This window comes from Schistocerca cancellata, chromosome 10, assembly GCF_023864275.1.
Source record: "Schistocerca cancellata isolate TAMUIC-IGC-003103 chromosome 10, iqSchCanc2.1, whole genome shotgun sequence".
In the NCBI taxonomy this organism is placed as follows: Eukaryota; Metazoa; Arthropoda; class Insecta; order Orthoptera; family Acrididae; genus Schistocerca; species Schistocerca cancellata.
Genome location: NC_064635.1, coordinates 89,544,767 through 89,561,504, shown reverse-complemented (window position 1 = coordinate 89,561,504; position 16,738 = coordinate 89,544,767). Strand labels below are relative to the sequence as shown.

Below are 16,738 nucleotides of genomic sequence, written 5' to 3'. Positions count from 1 at the left end.
GAATTTGGAGTTTCCTGATACCAGTGAGGAAATATAAGCATGTATCGAGTCACTGTGAGCCAGTGGAACCAATTTCTCTTACTGTTAGTGGCTGCACACATAATCAGCGACTGACATCTACAAACATGATACCACTCTCTCAGATACCTGCTTTTAATGGTGGAAGAGTCTAAGCTCAACATGTTCATAGATTATCCCACTGTGCAATAAGGGTTTTCTTAAGGAGAAATAAAACTACAGTGAAGTATTTATGTGCATTAGATGAAGGAGGCATACAGTCAATGACATCCAGGAGAGCAAACTTGACTGATATGCATAAACAATAATATATATATATATATATATATATATATATATATATATAAAGTGATTATTAAATAATGAAAAACCCAGAATGTAATTTAACAATATTATGAGAAGGAAAGTTGCTACTTACCATATAGCTGAGATGCTGAGTCGCAATAAGCACAACAAAAAGTTTTGTTATGCCTATCTTCAACACAGTGTCTCTGCTATATGGTGAGTTGCAAGTTTCCTTCTCATAATATTGTAAAAGGAATTATTGATTTTCTTTGATAATAAATTCTGTAATGCCTGATATGCAACAGCCTTTTTGTTGTTGTCTATGTAATCTAATGCCACATGCTATCAGTATTGTGGTGAACTGATCCTCAAACAACATTTGTGACTGAGAGAAAACCACACTGGCAGTTGTCACTGACTTTTCTTGTAAATTTCGCTGCTACTATCAATTAAAAATGATGTATCTCCTATGTAGAAGTCTAAAGTACTACAGTCTTTCACTAACCTTGGCACAACAGACTGGGTAACTGCCTGAAAAGTTGTCATTTATGTCTAACAATAATTATTTGATAACAATGTGAAGATCATTGTGTTGGGTCACACTGCTAGAACCATATGCTAGTGGTCAGATCAACAATTGTTCACAATTAGATGAGTGAAAGTGGCTCGTTGTCATCAGATTCTGGAAGGCCTCTGTGGCTACTTGTAGGAATGCTGACAGATATATCTCCTTGCATATACTCAGTACCATAATGCCAGATAGTATTTGAAAATATCTCATGTTATTTTACTTAAAGACTGTGTATTGTCAATATCACCAAGCACTAGAGAATATCTGACCAGAGCGATTTAAGCTTGATCTGGATGTTGGCAAAGTCAGAGTAAATTGTAAACTGACACACACTGAATAAATCTGAAATTTCAGAGTTCACATAACAGTACAGATTTGGATACATGTTGCTTCCTCCAACTTAACATATCATAATGACCTTAATTATCCAGTTACTGAAATAGCAGTATATACAACTGTCTCTTTTCACATAGAAAAGAACGAGATTATTTCACCAAGCCTGAATTCAATCAGAAGCTTTTATATGCATTTGACAAGCATATGTAAATGACTGCAATAAGTAAATTTGACGAAAATGCAGGGCTATTTTTATTATTTCAGCAATCTACTGAAACACCTCAAACTTCCCTGTCATACATTCAAGTGACACATCAATCATGATTACAGTAGGACAGTGTTGAAATATTATCCCCTAAGACCTCTTTCTTGTCAGACTTACGTCTAACAGCAAAAAAGTTATGTGGGTGATTTTATGTAGATTTTAAAGCGACTTCTGCTCTCAAATGTCCTGTGAAACAAGTTGCTGCAATATGATGATTTTACAATGAAAGCTCTAATGACTAGATAGCTTAGTTCCTGATGACTCTTCCTGATTGTGTGGCAGCAGTCCATGAAACTTTCTCATTCCCAATGTTTCGTCCACAGCAGTACTTGACATCTTCAGATGTGCTGCTGATTCAACTGAGTCTTACTTTTGGTTGGCAAGATTCACTACAACTGGACAAAATGTTAGGATTTGAAAAGTTTCATGGACCACTGCCATACAACGTGGAACACTCACCAACAACTAATAAGCTGATTTTCCTGTATGAACAAACCAGATACATGGTTATTTGAAGGTGTACCATTTTGTGTCAATAACTTGTCATGAATGCCAAAGTTCTACTGGTGTTAATCAGCGAGTCATGCCAGGTGTTGTGCCTCATCCCTCCAACACCTGTATAACTTGCCACATATGCCACATCTGAAGGATTAGTTGCCAGTGTGTATATGTAAATGCTCCTTCAGGACACTGATGCCCTTGAATCTCTTATGGCAAACACTACAGCTATATGGGCATTAATGACTGTGCTTCTCTGAATGCCTCTTCAGGCAGCTTCTGTGCGTGAATGTCTTGCTGCAAATGCCACAGCTGTATGGGTGCTCGCCAGTGTGCAGCCGAAAATGTTGCTTCAGAGTGCTACGGAGTGTGAAAGTCTTTTTGCAAATGTTACAGCTGTACGGGCGCTCACCAGTGTGCAACCCCATGTGCTGATTCAGTGTACTACTTTGAGTGAACGTCTTGTTACAAACGTCACAGCTGTATGGGCGCTCACCTGTGTGCAATAATGTATGATGCTTGAGTGTGCTACTTTGTGCAAATGTCTTATTGCAAACGTTACAGACGTATGGGCGCTCACCAGTGTGCACACTCATGTGCCTTCTCAGGTCACCATCTTTCCTGAATGATTTGCTGCACACGTTACAAGTGAAGGGACGCTCACCTGTGTGCACCCGTAAGTGATCCTTCAGGATGCTGCTGGTTGTGAATCGCTTGTGGCACAAATCGCAGCTGTGGGGACTATCGTTAGCATGCAGCAGTGAATGCTGCTTCAGGTGAGTACTTTGTGTGAATGTCTTTTTGCAAATGTCACAGCTAAACGGGCGCTCGCCAGTGTGCAGCAATGAATGGTGCTTCAGTGTGCTGCTTTGTGAAAACGTCTTCTTGCAAATGCTACATCTGTATGGTCGTTCACCAGTGTGCACAGTCATATGTCTCCTCAGGTCACTATCCTTACTGAATGATTTGCCACACACACCACAAGTGCAGGGACGGTCACCGGTGTGAACACGTACGTGATCCTTCAGAATGCTGCTTCTCTTGAATCTCTTGTGACACAAGTCACAGCTGTATGGGCGCTCACCAGTGTGCAGGCGGAAGTGTGTCTTTAAAGAGTTACTCCTTGTGAATGTCTTGTGACACACATTACAGGAATGCGGAAATTCATGACTGTCCACGTGGTTTTGATCTTTTGGGTGCTGCCGCTGTGGGAACGTCTTTTTGCAGATAGCACCCTTGCCTGCTGCTCCAGGCAGGGTAACTTTGGTAACCAAACTGCCACTGGCACCAGTGCCTTTGTTGCCCTCCACGCCAACGGGGACAGTACTGCACAAAAAGTGGAAAAACAGTGTAAGACAATTTTGTCTAACAGTACAATTATGGAAATGAACAAGAATTTTAACATATGGTAGAATCCGAAATACCCCGCAACATCTCAATGAATGCAATAAATCTGGCAAAGTCTACAAACTAGGGTGTAAATGAGGAGCACACCAGCTCGATATCACAGAACATTTCTGCATTGAAGAGGCTGTTACAAGTCTTGAAGTCGTATGAAGCATGATTCTTTGGTAACAAGAGATTGCAAATTGGTCGGTTTATCTCTGATTTTGATGTTCTAAAATTCACTGATATTGTTTTGTTAATCCATTTATTCAGTTGTCATTAGAACAACTTCATAATTAAAAACATTGAATATCATATTACACTTCACTTTTCATATGCAACATATATTGGAATGGTGTGTTCCCTTTGACAACAGTAGTTATGATCTGAAAATGCTCTTGTTAAGCTTAAAACCAATTCACGACCTAAATTAATGTGGTAGAAAACCCCGAGGTGATTTTAATATATGACTGGTACTGTCATTGCAAAATGTAACAGCACAGAAAACTACGTGAATAAATGTCACTGCCACATATACAAAATTCTCTGAGTGGGGTTAGAAAAGACAAATGGATACCTATGCATTTATCTTCAAACATCCCCATTGTTAAAACACACTAATGTCTTTGTACATGTTAAGGTACTGTTGTCATGGCCAGCCTACCATAGAAAAATCACCAATGAGTGACTTTTCTTAGACTGCTACAGGAGATACCGACTCAGTCGGGCAACAGTTAATAAACCTTTTACAGACTAAGAAAGGGTGGTGTAGTTCTTGCAGGAAAACAGTATTTAAATCAAGAAGGATGAACAGAGAAAGATTTATCAGAGATTTGTTTGAAATTTTGCACATGCATTCGTGTTACTGTGAGGAACACTGGCAGCTACATCAGTCTCACCTGAAGTTTCATAAGTTTCAAGAAAATTAAGTTAGACATTTCTTGCCTCATTTACAATTTAATTACAATTTTAATTGTTGACTGACTGATACATTTACTCATACAGAATGGCGCAATACCTAAATTATAGAATTAGTACTTGTACAGCTAAAATTCTGATTATACTACTACAGACAGTTCTGAATAAATTTTAAGATAGCATGTTTATTAGTTTTCGGTTCCTACAGGAAAATAGCGCAGTATAACGCGGATCATTCACTTGTGCACTTTACTCTGACACTTCTTCCTTCTATCAAATCTAAATTCACCTAAATTCCATACCCCAATCAATTATTTCAGCAAAGTACCTACTAATCCACTACTATCGAAGAATTAACAGAATTGAAACTAAATCAAACAGTCATTACAGGCAGTCTTCCAGCTCAGCCCACACATGTTAGTATGCTCTTTTGTAGTGTACATGGCTTCAATATGTTCGCTTATGTGTGATCCAAGTGCAGAACATAGTATGCTTTTCTTTAACTGTTTCTCTTTCTCGAAACTGAGTTGAAAATTTGTCCATTATCTTTCAGTTTTCCCTATTTCTAGCTATGCCAAATAAATTAATAACTTGTAATTACTGTTTCTCAACGACATATGTTGTATGTGCATAGAGCATTTAAATAGTGTGTGATCAGTTTCTTCTGGTATCCCACAGTCCTAACTATAAATCAAACTCTCACCAGTATGAAAAGGTTATGAGGGATTGCATCTGCAAGCAGTGAAAAAGTTTTTTTATTCCTCTCGTCCACGGAAAGCCTCTATTTTGTTATAGCTTAGATGTAGAGGAACACATGGTATGTGCTTTACACTCTTGACGATATTCCCACGGTTGGAGTCAGACCTCTCCAGTTACACTTCAGAGTCCTAGTTTACTAAGTACTTGCAGATGAAACAAAAATCTTAACCACTGAAATACCTCGTCTTTTACCAATTATTTCATGATTGCTGCTCATTTTCTAGGTCGTCTGAATACAGACTCATTATTACAATAAGTGTACATGGAAATTTTAGGGAACCTTTTAACAGTCATGACAAAATTCCACAACGTTGAGCCTATGATCCATGGCCCACCATTATCACACTGCTCTGCATCTACTCCCATTTTATGCAACCTATGGTGAAGTGCATATTGTGTCAGAAAAGGGTGGTTTTTTGCACTCCATTCCAGTATCGAGCACCAAACGAATATCAGTTTAAATGTCTCCATGTGTGTTAAAATTTGGTGTAAACATGTTTTCCTTGCCCCTACAGGACTTACATATGATAGATACTGTAAATTTCTGGATTTCTCATTCACCATTGGTAATTGAAATACCTGAAAGTTGGTAAGAACTAGTTAGTGCCCGCATTCGACATGCTTGTATAGCTTAATAGACACTGTAACACTGGCCAGCCTGAGTGTAGCCTTTACGTGGTTTTCCTCACTCATCTGGGAAGATGCTTGACTGGTCCCCAATCTTCGCCACACAAAACACAATAACAAGTTTTTCAGCATTTTCGTCGCAGTCTCCTAAGGTTTGAACAAAATCTGTCTCCATTCGTACTTCCCTTCCTTCTGCAAGTGCAATATCCCCTCTTGGTCTCATTTGGTATAGGTACCATACACTTCAACAATGTTCTAGTTGGGATCGATTGAGTGTTTTGTTAGAAATTTTCTTTGTAATATAAATGCATTTTCCCAGACTTCAAGCAATGAACCAAATTCTGTCCACAACTTAACATATGAATGAGGTAGTGTGATCTTTCCAGTTCATATTCCCACAAATTATTATACCCACACATTTACATGAGTGACTGATTCGAATTGTGATGCATTAATATTGGCTATCGGTACGTATTATTACATAATATTTGGGAATGCTTAGAATTCTGGCACTTTATTCCGAATGTTTCAGAAGTTGATCATTAGGATTTCAATAGTTTCATTTGTGAGGGGCATTTACACATATACTTCAGGGTCTAAAGCTACCATGTGGACTGGGTAGAGTCTCTAAATCTAATATAAAACTTTGTATGCACCACAAACTCCTGGGTAGTGTCCCTGTGAGACATTTAGGAGTACCCTATAGTTCTCGACCCTATGGCGAAAGTCTAGGAAGTAACAGCCTAGCTTGTAACATAACCTTCAAGGTATCTGTTTCAAGACTTTCACTCCACTCAGAGTAAGAAGTGATGATGAGTTCTGGATACAATCCTGAGGATTGTGTGCTTCAGTGAAGTTCTATGAGCAAGGCTGGTCTCCTCAACCTTGTTTCAAGTCACCGGAATGATGCAGGTATGACAAGGATTCCAGACAGCACACACCATTCTTTCCATAATATGAAAATGATTCCACCCTTATTCAACACTGGATGCCGGAATAGCTTCTTGGATGAAGCCTCCAGGCAGACACTGTAACTGCATATGTTGATCCATTCTGTAACTTGCTGCCATTTCCCTAAGGAGTGACTGCCAGTTTTCGTTGTGTGTTCAAGATTCCAACGATTAACAGAACCCTAAAAGTTTGCTCTTCTGTCGTCCTGGTGTGGGATACTGTGATCTTCCTAAAGATAAAATGTATCACATCGAATCAGTTTCAGTTTTAGCGGGAGACAGCACCTCATACATGTTGGTTATGTGACTGTTCATAGGATTGTACTTGGATTCGCAGTAACTTTCAATTGTTCAACAGCACCAGATCGATTTCCATCTGCCTGAGAACAACAACTAGTCTGCAACTACAATGTCTTTTGGGAGTACTTAAGTTTAAAATAACATCACTGGTTGTGTCTCAATTATGAGGTTCTACTATGTGACATGGACGAACATTTTTCTATGTACAGTATTAAAGCTGCAGCGCCCATTATGTAGTTTATGGTATAATATGAGATGAAAGTTCCACGGAATTAGAAGAAGGCCCAGGTCATAGCAATCTATAAAAAGGGTAAAAAATCAGATGCACATAATAACCAGCCAATTTCACAGACATTGATTTATTGTAGAATCATGGAAAATATTTTGTGTTCAGACATAATGACCTTTCTAGACTCTGAGAAGACCATCTGCAGAAACCAGCTCGGCTTTAGGAAACAGCAGTCATGCGAGACACTGCTGGCCCTCTTTGTGCATGATATACAACAGGCTCTAGATACCGGCTCCCAGGCTGATGTCATATTCCTCGACTTTCGAAAGGCATTCGACTCAGTTCCACACTGTCACTTGCTCAAAAACGTGCGCGCTTACGGTCTGCCCACTGACATATGCGGTTGGATAGAAATGTTTCTAACAGACAGAGACCAGTATGTCTTCCTGAATGGGGGACACTTCAACAGAAGCAAGCGTAACATCACGTGAGCCCATGGGCAGCGCAATAGGTCCTCTGCTTTTTGTGATTTGCATAAATGATCTGGTTGATGGTATTGAAAGTGGTATTAGACTGCCGATGACGCCGTAGTCTACAGGAAAGTAGTATCACACGAAAGTTGTGAACAAATCAAAGACGATTTGCAGAAAATAATTGTGTGAAGTAATGATTGGTAATTATCTCTCAATATTAGTAAGTGTAACCTACTGTGTATAACAAAGCGAAAATCCCCATTAACGTAAAAGTACAAAATAAATGCCCATTCTTTGGAAGCGGTAACATCCGTCAAGTATCTGGGTGTGACTATTCGAAATGATCTCAAATGGAACAATGAGATTACACAAGTAACAGGTAAGGCGAACTCTAGATTACAGTTTATTGTTAGAATCCTGAAGCGATGCAGTCCTTCAACAAAGGAAATTGCTTACAATATGTTACTTCGTCCAGTCTTGGAGTATTGTTCGTTTGTATGGGACCCTTACCAGTTGGGTCTGATTCAAGAGATTGAGAAGGTCCAAAGACGAGCGGCAAGATTCATGACTGGTACATTTAGCCATCGCGATAGCGTTAAAATCTCATAGAAAGTTTGAAGTGGCACACACTTGCAGATAGACGGCGCGCTAAACAGTAGGGCTGCTCACTAAATTCCGAAATCCGATATTCACCGAGGATGTAGAGCATATATTATTACGACAAACTTTCAAATCGCGCAATGATCACAATTCAAAGATAAGGGAAATTAGAGCTCGTACTGAGGCGTTCAGAGAGTCGTTTTTCCCTCGCGCGATCCGCGAGTGGAACAGAGGGGGGGAATATGACTTTGGAGCGAATACTGCCCTCCGCCACACACCGCTTGGTGTCTAGCGGAGTATATATATAAATGTAGAAGATACTCGGAACTTTGGATGTCGAAATTTTTTTTTGTCGAGTTTACACTATCCAACAGCCTTGTGTAACAAACTCGACAGTAAAGGAAATTGAAAAGAAATGCTCACATTATTTACTGCAATTGTAATGGCAAACTAACTGGAAGTTGATACCACAATTGCATTGTGCACATAACACAATATTATGCCACAGGAGTTTCCTTCGTAGGAGCTTTGTTTTCGAATACTTTCTTAGAACAAGCTGGTCAAAAAGGAGATAACAGTGCGAAATATTGCAGTAACAATGTGTTTATTTACAGGGTAATTACGAGAAACAATTTTCCTAAGGTACTGCTGCCAAAATTTGTAGAACACAACTGCAACTCGTAACCGTCGATTTATTGCAAAATAAGTTATACGGGACACTCGTAAACTTCCGAAAACTATCAAAAACATACCTTGAATGGCGTGAAACACGCTATATTAAGGAGAATGATAGTCTGAATGAGGATGCTAATTGCCAAAATCTGTATAAAGCAAAAAGGTAAATTACAACTGACGACATAGTTCTACTTACTTTTTGCACAGCACTCGTAAACGTTATGAAACTCCTAATATATGACGACAGAGATAGTTTTACATGCTCTCGCTAGATAAAGCAGAGTCGTCGATAGCTCCATTGTCTTTGGCCACTGACGTCATTATAAGCTCCAGAATGCTACACAAACACGATTTCAAAACGCTGACCAGTGAAGTTACCACTTCCCATGATACCTAAATACACTCCTGGAAATGGAAAAAAGAACACATTGACACCGGTGTGTCAGACCCACCATACTTGCTCCAGACACTGCGAGAGGGCTGTACAAGCAATGATCACACGCACGGCACAGCGGACACACCAGGAACCGCGGTGTTGGCCGTCGAATGGCGCTAGCTGCGCAGCATTTGTGCACCGCCGCCGTCAGTGTCAGCCAGTTTGCCGTGGCATACGGAGCTCCATCGCAGTCTTTAACACTGGTAGCATGCCACGACAGCGTGGACGTGAACCGTATGTGCAGTTGACGGACTTTTTGCGAGGGCGTATAGTGGGCATGCGGGAGGCCGGGTGGACGTACCGCCGAATTGCTCAACACGTGGGGCGTGAGGTCTCCACAGTACATCGATGTTGTCGCCAGTGGTCGGCGGAAGGTGCACATGCCCGTCGACCTGGGACCGGACCGCAGCGACGCACGGATGCACGCCAAGACCGTAGGATCCTACACAGTGCCGTAGGGGACCGCACCGCCACTTCCCAGCAAATTAGGGACACTGTTGCTCCTGGGGTATCGGCGAGGACCATTCGCAACCGTCTCCATGAAGCTGGGCTATGGTCCCGCACACCGTTAGGCCGTCTTCCGCTCACGCCCCAACATCGTGCAGCCCGCCTCCAGTGGTGTCGCGACAGGCGTGAATGGAGGGACGAATGGAGACGTGTCGTCTTTAGCGATGAGAGTCGCTTCTGCCTTGGTGCCAATGATGGTCGTATGCGTGTTTGGCGCCGTGCAGGTGAGCGCCCCAATCAGGACTGCATATGACTGAGGCACACAGGGCCAACACCCGGCATCATGGTGTGGGGAGCGATCTCCTACACTGGCCGTACACCACTGGTGATCGTCGAGGGGACACTGAATAGTGCACGGTACACCCAAACCGTCATCGAACCCATCGTTCTACCATTCCTAGACCGGCAAGGGAACTTGCTGTTCCAACAGGACAATGCACGTCCGCATGTATCCCATGCCACCCAACGTGCTCTAGAAGGTGTAAGTCAACTACCCTGGCCAGCAAAATGTCCAGATCTGTCCCCCATTGAGCATGTTTGGGACTGGATGAAGCGTCGTCTCACGCGGTCTGCACGTCCAGCACGAACGCTGGTCCAACTGAGGCGCCAGGTGGAAATGGCATGGCAAGCCGTTCCACAGGACTACATCCAGCATCTCTACGATCGTCTCCATGGGAGAATAGCAGCCTGCATTGCTGCGAAAGGTGGATATACACTGTACTAGTGCCGACATTGTGCATGCTCTGTTGCCTGTGTCTATGTGCCTGTGGTTCTGTCAGTGTGATCATGTGATGTATCTGACCCCAGGAATGTGTCAACATAGTTTCCCCTTCCTGGGACAATGAATTCACGGTGTTCTTATTTCAATTTCCAGGAGTGTATAAACATAAAACAGAAAATCCTGCAAATTCTTAATAATAAATATTGACGCTAACGAGAAAAATATTGGAAATCAGCAGTTCTCGATGGGGAGAAACTGAAATAACAACTGGAGAAATACAACTGTAAAATATATAAAACGCCTCAACCTGAGAAACACAACACAATGGTTGGTTTAAAAGATACAAAAACCTCAACATTAGCATGAACCAACAATAACGGGCATCGAAGATATCACTTGACCAATACAGCTCAGCTTAAGAGACCGATACTAATACTAAATGGCACACACCCAACAGCAATGTAGAAAGCCAACAAAAGGTATCAATACAAATAGCCAAAAATCACGGCAATTAACGAAACGCGAAATCGATACAGCTCAACTGAAAAGACAGATAGCAATACAGACAGCAAAAAACGTATATCAGTTAAGGAAGTCAAAAGGTGATACCAATACACATAGCCAAAATCGCGAGAACTATCGAAACATGGTGTCGAAAGCATTAGATTAGCTATATATCCCAAGTTAACTGGCTGATACCAATACTATAAGTCAAAAACGGATGGAAATACAAAAACTAAATGGCGATACCAAAACACATAGTACAAAACTGCAAAAACTAACGAAAGGGGATGTCGAAAACATCACTGACCTATATAGCGCAACGTAAGCACCAATGTCAATATAAACAGATAATAACCGAAAACAGTTAAAAAAAGTCAAAAAGCGATATCAGTACACATACCAATAGCTAAAAATCGCAGCTGTCTACAAAATGCGGTGTGGAAATAAAACAAGTTTTAACAGGTTAACATCACTGTAACACGCAAACAGACTCAACATCTTAAAGCAAGTAGCACGTCAGGCAACAATTCTGTATTTGGAAGATGATTCCAAGTACATGTAAACTGTAGCCAGTGTTTTCGCTAGCTGCAAAGACAACCAAAGATATTGTATAATCCCTGACCGATGAATGACGTCACTCACACCAGTAGTACTATAGCATGCCTCAAGGTGGATGGGTGTTATCGAAGGCTCAAGTTGACCTATCTCACTTGTCCACAAAAAACTGGATATCTGCTTACAAATATACACGGATACTGCACATAACTGATTAAGTCACACCTTTTGCGGCGGAATGCCAAATCATCCCAACTCAGAGTAGCGAAATCCACGGAACTCTATCAAAGGAAGTTCTCACTTGATGGCTTTAACAACGTAGTAACCATTTTAGTTATAAATTACTAACTGAGAAAACCTTTCAGCCCAATAGTCGTAAGGTTTTTTCTAATGTTAATATTATTGTTTTACTCGGTTTCTCAATATTTGACGAAGAATAAAGATTATTTTCTGTTTACGATAATTGGTTCTGTACACAACAAGCGCACAGTTTCTTTTATGGATGTTTAGGTCATGTGTTTAGGTCACATGTTGAAAAAGTAAGAAGACACCTGCAGAATCTTGTAGAAGGTGTGTCCAGTATGATGAATTTTAAAGCAATTTTTTAAACTTTTTAGATCCCTGTTTATAGCATTTTGCATTTTGTGTGTAATAAAAGAATTACAAATACTATACACAAAAACAAAATGCAGTAAGTGTTTTGCCCTGATATATGAAACATTTTTTTTTCTTTTTTAGCCTGGTCATTCACAATTGAGTTTGCAGTAACGGTGAGTTATATTAAAAAATAATTGACGTTAATCATTAACGCTTCAACAATGTGTACCAGTGAATAGTGTGCTAACAGTCATAATAAATAGGATTTTAATTGTAAATTTGACAAACATATACACGAATGTTGAACCCTTTTGTTACGAATTTTGAGAGATAGCAACTTTTCTTAACATAAAACATATGAATTAATACATAATAATCAAAACCTGAGTTAGATGCCAACAGCAGATCATTGTGGAAATAAAAGGTGAACCAAACATTCAGACATTCATTAAAATGTACTTCACCAACATTACGTACAGTAGTATATATTTGGAAAATCTTTTTATAAAATCTATAAAGGGAAAAAGACAGACTTCTACAAAGTTATAGCACTCTTCATTTTGGAAAACATATAGCACTATTTGAAAGTGAATTACGCTGATTATGATATAAGAACATCACAACCAACACACACTACTGGTTCTTGTCGATGGGGAACATGGCTAAGTGAATTTACAACCAAAGAATGATTACAGGCAATTGTCTAGAGTCAGTCTTCACACAACAACTATTTCTATGTTTGCTGTTTCCTCTTCAGAATTGTAACTATGCTATTTTGCAACATAAATTGCCTAGTTTGTTATTCATTAATGTATGATTAAATTGTTTGAGTAGTTCTCTTTAATATGTGTTTCTAATTTTTATAACTTCCCAGTACCTACACGAAATAAATGCTTACCATATAAGTATTGTTTCACACTGAGACAATTTCTTTCTACACAGACATTCAAATAGGAGAGTGATAGTACATATGTACTGCCTACTTAGCAAAATGTGATGTGGAACTTGAGGGTTGGGGAAAAGGACTTAAAATGACTAACCGTCAAAAATAAGCTAATAGCACGAACAATAAATATATTATAACCTGTTTGGACCATTTTTTTCTTAAAACATGCTGAAACTGTGAAGCCCCCCCCCCCCTTGACAACAACAACAAAATTCTAAAATAAAATCACACAATGTTTTCTGCTTGGTGTTTCAGGCTACTGACTAATTTAAGAAATCACTTGAAGGACTGCCCACTACACACACCCATAATCAGTGTTTCTGGTATTTTCTATGGCCTTTATTGTTGTGGTACATATTGTTCTAGGGAGATAATGTTAATTCTCGAGCTATAGAATCTTATGATGAGTAAAAGTTTACATATTTTTAAAACTAGTTGTAGTGTGATCAGTTAAACTATATTTCATCAGTCATGTAGCATCTTTTATCTGAAAATAGAAGGTTGTTTACCATGAGATGTGATATTTATAAGTTTTTTAATGTTGTAAGAGCGTTATCTGCCTTGAAAATGGAAATTACTAAATTACTGGTTCCCCATAACATTTCTATTTCATCTGATTTCTCTTGCTGATTGTTTGCGTGTGGTAGAGTAATGTTGTAACAGATAGAACATTAAATACAGTAATGAAAAATTTTCCTCAAGTGCAGCAGTTTTAAGTTTTCATAGAACTGCAGAACATTTCTTCACTTTCGGAAAAATCTTATTTTTATGTAGTAATTTTTGTAATTTCAAGAAGATAATGCAGACACAAAAACTGAATGCAGTCATTTAAAAATAGAATAGGAAAATATATAAAACTTCCTCTACATGGCTTCCTAGATGCGAAATACTCAAAAGTGTCCAAGCTACAACACTCTCCCTTACATCATCTGTAATTCTGTCTGGTAGTCACATACTTTGTCACACATCAACACCTCATCAATCTGAAAGAGGTAGGACCATAACCAGTGGGACAATATCATTCTATTTAGTGACTGACAGTGCCTAGTTTTCGACATGATTTGGACGAATGCTAACAAATGAAATGTTTGTTTGGAAATACAGTATTATCCATTTGGTGAAGGACGCGACAATAATCTAAAATTACATTTTTCCTCCAGTTTACGTTAAATATTTACCGCTCTAGTACAAATATCATATACTCCAATTCCCTCTGCTTTTATCAACAGTTCAGTGCCTTTTTTTAGGTGTCTCTGCTGTGGAATGTTTCAAAGAACTCGGTCTGTCAGCCTGTACAGTACAGCTGTATTCGAGTACTGTTGCAAGAAGAGTTATTACTTTGTATCACCTGGTGACACAAGCTTATGTATCCTTAAATACGAATGTTGCTCTTTATCTACAGTGTGGTCTAACAGAAGCCCAGAAATATCTTCTCCTAATGTCTGTAACTAGTAGGCTAGCCTTTCTAGTGTGTAGTGGTGAAAGTGTCATACTCAACAGTTTCGGTTTATATTCTAGTCTGTTCCCTATAATGATGAAATTTCTTCTCTCATGCAAAAGGAAGGTTCTCATAAAATAATGATATCAACATATTTTAAACAGATTTATAGATTCTTTGCACAAGACATTGAGGACATTAATAAATTTCACAATTTCGAGCTTTCCATATACACTACTGGCCATTAAAATGGCTACACCAAGAAGAAATGCAGAAGATAAACGGGTATTCAATGGACAAATATATTACACTAGAATTGATATGTGATTACATTTTCACGCAATAACGGCCTTGATACGCCTGGGCATTGAGTCAAACAGAGCTTGGAATGCGTGCTCAGGTACAGCTGCCCATGCAGCTTCAACACAATACCACAGTTCATCAAGAGTAGTGACTGTCGTACTGTGACGAGCCAGTTGTTCGGCCACCATTAACCAGACGTTTTCAATTGGTGAGAGATCTGGAGAATGTGGTAGCCAGGGCAGCAGTCGAACATTTTCTGTATCCAGAAAGGCCCGTACAGGACCTGCAACATGTTGTCGTGCATTATACTGCTGAAATGTAGGGTTCTGCAGGGATTGAATGAAGGGTAGAGCCACAGGTAGTAACACATCTGAAATGTAACGTCCACTGTTCAAAATGCCGTCAATGCGAACAAGAGGTAACCGAGACGTGTAACCAATGGCACCCCATACCATCACGTCGGGTGATACGCCAGTATGGCGACGACGAATACACGCTTCCAACGTGTGTTCACTGCGATGTCGCCAAACACGGATGCGACCATCATGATGCTGTAAACAGAACCTGGATTCATCCAAAAACATGACGTTTCGCCATTCGTGTACCCAGGTTCGTCGTTAAGTACACTATCACAGGCGCCCCTGTCTGTGATGCAGCGTCAAGGGTAACCATAGGCATGGTCTCCAAGCTGATAGTCCATGCTGCTGCAAACGTCGTCGAACTGTTCGCGCAGATGTTTGTTGTCTTGCAAACGTCCCCATCTGTTGTCTCAGGAATCGAGACGTGGCTGCACGATCCGTTACAGCCATGCGGATAAGATGCCTGTCATCTCGACTGTTAGTGATATGAGGCCGTTGGGATCCAGTATGGCATTCCGTATTACCCTCCTGAACCCACCGATTCCATATTCCGCTAACAGTCATTGGATCTAGACTAACGCGAGCAGCAATGTCGCGATACGATAAACTGCAGTCGCGATAGGCTATAATCCGATCTTTATCAAAGTGGGAAACGTGACGGTACGCATTTCTCCTCCTTACACGAGGCATCACAACAACGTTTCACCAGGCAACGCCGGTCAACTGCTGTTTGTGTATCAGAAATCGGTTGAAGCTTTTCTCATGTCAGCACGCTGTAGGTTTCGCCACCGGCGCCAACCTTGTGTGAATGCCCTGACAAGCTAATCATTTACATATCACAGCATCTTCTTCCTGTCGGTTAAATTTCGCGTCTGTAGCACGTCATCTTCGTGGTGTAGCAATTTTAATGGCCAGTAGTGTTACTTGGGAAGCAATGCATTATAGTGTACACCCTCCAATGCATGCATGCTAGTGTTGGAAATGTGTGTGCACGTGTAAAGTTGAACAGAAAAAGGCATCGTCTGGATGGATCTTTATCTGCCTGGGCAAAACCAATGTTCAGAATCACAAATTCCTCTTGACCCACAAGGACGTAATTTGAAAACGTGCAGCATCTTCATTCCTTCAGAACGTTCCGCTACAACGATTCTGCATTGCAGGTGTTACGCCTCAATACGTACATCTGCGCTGTTTCATTTGAATGGAACAGGAGTTTTTTCGAAGCCGCTTACCATCACTGAAAAGGTGCATTAACAGAAAAAAAATCTCAAATACCAAGGAGTTGTGTGACATAAACGAGAGCTGGTAGTTGTGTCCCTAGGTCTGGAACATGATGTCTATTCAAATTTCGCACCAGTCGTATAAGAGTTGTGCTACTATGCGAATGCACCTACATCTACATATACACACATACTCCGCAAGCCACTGCGTGGTGCGGTATGCTGTTCCACTACTAGTCGTTTCCCTTGCTGTTCCACTCAC

The 16,738-nt window shown here is 40.3% G+C and overlaps 1 protein-coding gene across 2 annotated transcripts in view; it reads right to left on the bottom strand.

Moving 5' to 3' along the window:
- Nucleotides 1-16,738, bottom strand: part of LOC126106534 (zinc finger protein 3 homolog) — a 578,052-nt gene that overhangs the window by 109,809 nt on the left and 451,505 nt on the right. The window contains exon 10 of one of the 2 annotated variants that reach the window (XM_049912859.1): nucleotides 396-3,299. The exons of the other annotated variant lie outside the window; for it this stretch is intronic. Coding sequence (XP_049768816.1) covers nucleotides 2,213-3,299 — 1,087 coding nt within the window. The 3' untranslated portion in view covers nucleotides 396-2,212. Of the gene's footprint in view, nucleotides 1-395; nucleotides 3,300-16,738 lie in introns of those variants that run through there. 2 annotated transcript variants of the gene reach the window in all.